This window comes from Oryzias melastigma, linkage group LG5 (assembly GCF_002922805.2).
Source record: "Oryzias melastigma strain HK-1 linkage group LG5, ASM292280v2, whole genome shotgun sequence".
NCBI classification, from domain to species: Eukaryota; Metazoa; Chordata; class Actinopteri; order Beloniformes; family Adrianichthyidae; genus Oryzias; species Oryzias melastigma.
In genome coordinates this window covers 33987280-33994684 of record NC_050516.1, presented here as the reverse complement: position 1 = coordinate 33994684, position 7405 = coordinate 33987280, and the positions used below count along the sequence as shown (strand labels likewise).

Below are 7405 nucleotides of genomic sequence, written 5' to 3'. Positions count from 1 at the left end.
CCCTCAAAGTCTAACAAACAATTAGGAAGTCAACTTGTAAATATGTTGTAATAAACATAAGAATGTCTTAATGTCTCTTTGTGTCTCTTCTGGAGAACATCCAGAATGTTCTGTAGAAACTGAGAGGAGGAACAGCTTTGATCTTCCTGAAGAAATCCATCTTCAGGAACTAATTGGAGGACTTTAATTCACATTTAAATGCATTTAAGACGAACACAAACGACTGTTGTGGCTGTTTGAATGAAAGATTTAAAAAAGGTGTTTAAAGAAACGTCTCAAAACATCAAAGCTACACTTCATTTCATCTGAAAAAGGGATGTTATAAATGTTCTTTTCAAAGTGTATATTTGCCTTTTAGCACAAATTAAATACATTTTTTTATGTGCTCAACCAAAAGTTCGTCAGAAGAATGTGAATTTCAAATATTCCTGAAATGTATTTGCCTAAAAAAGTCTCTGATAAATAAATGATCTCAAAGTGTTCTGGGTCAAACGTTCAGTTACTATCTACTTAACCCTAAAACCACCTAATATACTCATAATAAATAAACCCCTCTATAATCCTCATAACAATGTTTTTTCAACTCAGAATTCAATGACTTTTCCTATATTGACCCCAACATCAGAAAAATGTAATTGTTGCATTTATTCCTATTTCTTGTAACTGGACCAAAGAAATACAAATATTGTCTTTGAATCAAAATTCAAGTTGAGCTGAAATCCCAGTCATCAAGTGTGAGGATGTATTAGATCTGTCTCAGATCAGTGAGTAACAAACATAAACCAAACAGGAGGTTTTCTCAAAGACCGTCCGGCCTGTGACCCCATCTGACCCAAATATGACAATATTACCCCTAAGTTTGGACTCCCAGAGGTCAATGTCACTCAAACTCTGATAAGTCCAGACCTGTAAGACGTGTGACAGACACACTTGAGGGAGCTGTGATCTAGTGACAGATCTCATGAACAACCAAATGATAAACTTCAAAAATAAACTCATTAGGATGAAAAGAATGGTGAATGACATGTTTCTTTTACCAAAATAAGATATGACAATAGAAGGGTTAAACCAGTTCACACAAATAAGTAAGTCGTCATATTTTATATTTTAATTAGATTAATATGACATATTAACCTATAATAAATAATATTTTTGTGTTAAAAACGTACAAACGAACACAAAGGTACTGAAGAAGTATTCTGTTTTATATATGCAGAGAATAAAATGAGGAAGTGCTCCTGACAGTGAGAAACAGGATACAGCTTGAACAGGAAGTGGGACGGCTGCACTTGTCACACAGGTCAAGCAAAAGTCACTGAGTAGAAAAAACGTCACTTCTGTCCAAGGGCGGAGTGGGTAATCGGGAGAGTCGGGAGGATTCCCGGTGGGCTGCTTCATTCATGTGCCGGTCAGTCACCCTCATGGAAAACTATTCACGTTAGATTATGAATGAATCTTTGTTACAGTGTTCGTCCATCTCTTTAAGAGACGACACCGTCAGTTTTGGAGCTACGATTTAACATAAACACCCCTTTTAAATTCTCACAGTTGGTTGAGTCCACCACAGTGCGGTTTACCAGTGTAACCGAGCGACGGGGAGGTTCGTTTATCCGTCACGCCGACGTACAGACAAAATTAATACAGGACAAGGGCTCCGCCATGTGGTGGTCATGCTCACCGTCTCTTTATTATCGACACACTTAACCTCTCTCTTTACAGAGGGCTTTGGCTGAACTTGCCACGCCTTCCCTGCCTCTAAAGGAACAACGAAGGGCCACACACCTTCCAAAATAAAAGAACCAGGAAGTTAGTTACACCATCATGTCTGGACCGGACCATTGATGTGAATCACGTTCTATTTATGGGCCGGAAAGTGATCATAGACTGTAAAAATAATGGACTGAGCGAGCACTGAGGTCCCCCATTGGAAATGCATTACTTCCTCTCCTCATGAAAGTAGGCCGCCGCTTTCACCGTCAATTCCTGAAACGGATACCGCCATTTGCAACCCATCTTCAGCGATTGGTCTGAGTCATAGCTGAGTCATGGAATCTACAGGAAGTACTGTCGCCAATCAGGAGTGAGTTTATTACAACCGTCTGCCTCTTTCCACGCCTCGACCACGAGACCGCAGATGTAAACAGCTTCTACTTTAATAACGGCGGCCCAAGTCGATGACGCTGAAGTTGGCTTCCGATTTTTCCGAACAGGACCTGTTTTTAGGTGGTCTGAGTTCGAAAATACAGTGGAACGCTCTCGCTGTGAATCGGAAGCCAACTTCAGCGTCGGCGGCTCGAGAGAATTGTACAAGTCATTGTTGAAGCCTTTGAGGGAGAACCATTCCAACATTTGATTCTGTCAGCGGTCCTTTTGGATTTACTTACATTTATTCCTTTTTGTCGAGATAAAAGGAGCATTTGGGTGACGCTGCTGACCGACTCGCGCGCTGTCTCTTCACATGTGCTGCCACGTTACAGTCTGATCAGATGCACGTGAGAAGCGCGTTCAGCGGTATTTAAAATAAATAACCATCCTAACAAGTGAACAGCTGGATCTTTTTTCTGTTTGAAAATACGACCAGGTCCTTTCAAGTTTGTCTCGCGCTCCTCAGACGGCTGCGTCTAATTCAGGCTGAAGCTGGAAAAGTGCAGCGAAGATGAAACTTTGGTTGGTGATTTTATGCGCATATACGCAACTTATAATTTATAAGCTACAATCAAAACAGTGAAATAAAGAAAAACGAACGTTAAACAAACAAAAAAGTCCAAAGCACATAACCTCAGAGTGAAATCTATTTCTACAGAGTAAATCCTCATCTAAAAATGTCGACAGCATGCTCCTCTTGTTGTTTTAAACTGCTGCATCGGTACATTCCATTGAGGAAAACAACAGTAGGACAATGATTGGTACATTGTTGAATTGTAAAGTAGGTGTTAAAAGGTCTTCACGGACCCATTGATGAAGTCTGCTCCCATTGGCTACCCGTCATCTGTCAATCAAACCCCCCAGACGGTCGACGTCAGACCCACAAACGCTTATTGAGCCATCTGATTGGTCAATTTATAACTCTAATAACTTGTGATAATGGAAAAAAATCTTTAAAAAAAATAAGGATTAGAAAAAAGAAGTTAATCAGAAAGCAGCAGAGGAAGAATGATTATTCTGACATATAAAATGACTGAGAAATAACTGTCTGTTTCTCAATGTAAGTCAATGGGACTTTGGCCTTTTTGGAACCCAGTGGTACTTCCTATATGGAACACGGAAGTAGGGGGGTTTGCTCTGTCCAGTTCTTATATACAGTCTATGATGGTGATAGTGGCGCGGGAGGCAGAGCGGCCGCGAGCGAAAAGGTCCGAGCTGTGTCTGTATTTTTGTAAAGTAGACACAGACAGCGATCTGTTTTAATGTTACATAACATGGATTGTAATGGCGGGAACAGCAGTAATCTGTCCAAACACCGCGATAAAATCATAGACTGTCTGTGGCTAAGACACTCCAGATTCTAGCGGACTCGTGTGCAGCGTCTGACCGTCCAAATGAGACTTCTAGCGGTGTTATTGATCCAACAGGTGTGTATGATAGTGGTACACACGTGGAGCACGTGATTAAAGTGTTGATTATCAAAGAAAAGTGCAGGAAGTGTTGATAAAAGGAAGGGGAATGAATACGGATACAAGCACTGTAAAAACAATGATCCTAGAATATTAACAGACTGAAAGCTCATAGTTGCGTCAACAATTAACACATTGTCTGACATAAAATGTAAAATTAATTAATTTGAATTTGAACTATATTATTTTTTTTTGTTCCACATTTATTGCTCTCTGAAGTGAGGCCGTTTGATTTACTCTTCATTTTGCTTCCTAGAGCTTTGTTTATTAGCCTATTTGTTTATTGCCTTAAAATGTATATAATTATGGTAGAGATGTTAGTATTTATTGATAATGTTATTTTAATGTTGGAAAGGCCGTAAAATTGACATATTGTGTTTTAAATTGTTCTAAAAAAAGATTTAGAAGAAAATAAAAATATACATTTTTGTTTTAAAATTGCTATATCATAAATTACCAAGGTAACATTGATTATTGCAACGTTTACCATATTGCAATACTGTTGGTATCGTGATCCATGTACCGTAAATCACATTCTATCGTGAGTGACTCTGAGATTCTCAGCACTAATACTGACACAGTATAACGTTTTCACAGATGATACACAGATATTGGGCTGACATTCACATTCTCTTTGAGCTTTTATCTTCCATAAGTTTCATGTCAGAACCATCTCCATTCTGAAGTTCATTCAAACAGGCTGGCGCATGCTCAGTCAGGACCACTTGGAGGATTAATGCTCATGTCAACAGAAACATAAAATCTCATGTCCATTGACTGTGACAAAGTAACAAATAAGGTTGAAGAAACTAGTTCACTTCTTATGTGGAGACTTATGCTGTAGATTCTGGAGTCATTATGTTTTTTCAAATATATTTAAAAGAAAGTTCAATTTAGCCTTTCATTCACATGTTCATACAGGGAAATATTTCTGTTAAACCACAAGTTTTATTATAATTATTTGTCTGTTAGTATTTGTTATTTATGACCCCCACCCTCCACCCCCCAAAAATGGGCTTGTCTTGACCATTAAACTCTCGGGCTGAAAAGTTGTCCCACTCCGCCCCTGAGCAAAAGTCACTGAGCAGGAAAAACATGACTTCTGTCGATAGCAAAGGTTACTCCGCCTTATTAGGAGAAATGTCTCTGTGCGTTATGGTGATTGGGTATGAGGATTCATGCATCACAGATGTATCAATAAATCCAGCCTGTTGTTGAGGAACACCCAGAAAGTCCCAGAGAGAGCCACGTTGCATGTGACTGTTCTGACTTTGTGTGAACTTTCTGTTGGTTGATTTTGATTACACTCACTGTAAGGTTCCTGACTCCAGACCCACCAGAAGGAGGATCGGGGATCACTTCAACAGTACTTTATTTTGGTGCGCGGGTCTTTCACTTTTTTTTTTTTTAACTGCGTCTTAACCGAGTTTAGTTTCTCTTTCACTTGTTTTTTTAAACACGACGAAGTTTTCGCGGAAGTCTGTCTGTTCGGCTTTTATTCTCTATATCTATTTAATACGGACGTCATTTTGTCTTTCGCGATAGGTTTTTATTGGTCTTTTGATACTTTGGTGATTTAGTTTTTTTTTTCATGTTACGTGCTCCAATTTGTCGATTAAAGCAAAGAATGGCGTCGACGTCTTTGCTAGTTCTTTTCCTTTTAGAAGTCTGTTTAGCCTCCACCAACATTCACTCGGGTAAGTTCTGATTTTTCTTCTAGAATGTTCTAGAATCAGAATCTGTATTTACAAAATAAAAGCGTGCATTTAAAATCTCACAACTCACAACTAATATTTTTATTGTTCACCTTTGGCACATCTGGACGTTGACCTTGAAGATTAAATGCTTATTTTTCAAGTTTACTTTTGTCGAAAGTTTGAATAACATTTTTTTTCTAAAATAACTTTTTTTCCTATGTCTGTTCAAACAAAAATATGTAAAAAGTGACATTATTTAACAGAAGAATTCAAATAATCTGTGTGGTTCCAATTTTAAGTCCTGAGTTTGACGCTCCGTAGTTCTCCTCGTTAATCCAAAAATCCACGAAAATTCCTCAATCCAGAAGTAAAGAAAAAAGAAAACTTGAATTCCTCTTCAGATTATAAGAAAGAATAAACATCCAAGGAGAAGCAAAAACCGAATTACAAAGAAAATATGAAAATGAAAAAGAAGAACTTAGCGAGGTCAAAAAACTGTTGGACTCCACTTCACATTGTCTGCCACGAGGCTGCTGCATGACTACACCTGCACACCCAGAGCGCCTCCCAGGCTCCCCCTATTGGAGTGATGGAAATTCTTGATTCCTTTTACTGACTCGAGTTTTAATAAGTCACTCACCAAAGTGAATCGAATCATTTGAGTCACTTACCCAGAGAGTGCAAAGTAAAATATGTTAGGTCAAAATTATTCACATTACTAAATTATTATGAAAAAATTAAAACAAAACATTGCATTGAGGGACAGAAAAAAATAACTTAAAATTACAAAACATTTTATGTATTAATAGCTACAATTAAATAGCTGGAAAGAGAAAGTGAAAATAAATAAAATGCAAACAAGAGAAAATATTGTTATAAGCTGAATAAAGAGCAGAAATCAACTGAGTTTCTATGAGTTTTGTAGTTTTATTACATTATTGGAGCAATGAAATTTGCAAGTTTGATAACAAGGTCAGTTTATATTTTTAAAAAGTTGTGAAATTCATTAATAATCTTTTATTTGCTTTGCAAGACATAAAATGAAAAAAATGAATGTAATATATGGCAGGAGACCATCAGGGCAAAGCAGCAGCTGAGCAGAGAAAGTAGCTCCTCCTGGTCAAACAGGCTGATAAGCTAAAGCCAAGATAAGGCTAAGCTAAGCTACGCTAAAGCACAATGGATTCCTAAAAGCTTCAGAATAAAGCCGAGCTGCTGAGAGGTTCTTTCAAACGATTCACCTCGAAACGAAGCGAACTGCTCTGTGATTGGTCAGAGATATGATTCCTGAGTCCAGTTCGACATGAGTGTTCTTCAGTGAGCTCCGAGTCCTGAACGAATCATAGCTGCTCCTTCATGAGTCCTGACTCGTGATTCAGCTCAGAGGAGTCGCTGTTGGGGTGTCCGGTGAGCTCTGAGTCCTGAATCATGAGTCGTCGCTCATGATTCAGCTCGAAACGAGGTGAATCAAATGAATCAAATGAATCAAATGAATCAAATGAATCAAATGAGTGATGACTCCAACACGCCCATTCGATTCAGCCCGGACCATAGACTGTATATAAGAATAACTGGACAGAGCAAGCCCCCCTCCTTCCGTGTTCCATATAGGAAGTACCACTGGGTTGCAAAAAGGCCAAAGTCCCATTGACTTACATTGAGAAACAGACAGTTATTTCTCAGTCATTTTATACATCAGAATAATCATTCTTCCTCTGCTGCTTTCTGATTAACTTCTTTTTTCTAATCCTAATTTTTTTTTAAAGATTTTTTTCCATTATCACAAGTTATTAGAGTTATAAATTGACCAATCAGATGGCTCAATAAGCGTTTGTGGGTCTGACGTCGACCGTCTGGGGGGTTTGATTGACAGATGACGGGTAGCCAATGGGAGCACTTTATCAATGCGGTCCATGAAGACCTTTTAACACCTACTTTACAATTCAACAATGTACCAATCATTGTCCTACTGTTGTGTTCTCTTGTTAGGATGGTTATTATGGCCCGCAGCAGCAGTCTACTGACTGCAAGGACCATATTGTTTTTTTTTTGCTTTAACATTCTATCTTTCTGCGCCTTTGAGCCAAAATTTCA

At 38.4% G+C, this 7405-nt stretch overlaps 1 protein-coding gene across 1 annotated transcript in view; it reads left to right on the top strand.

The window, feature by feature from the left end:
* The first annotated feature begins 4653 nt into the window (after positions 1-4653).
* Positions 4654-7405, top strand: part of LOC112144609 — a 62396-nt gene continuing 59644 nt past the window's right edge. The window contains exon 1 of the mRNA XM_024269203.2: positions 4654-5311. Within this exon, the coding sequence (XP_024124971.1) occupies positions 5206-5311 (106 nt within the window). The 5' untranslated portion in view covers positions 4654-5205. The remainder of the gene's footprint in view (positions 5312-7405) is intronic.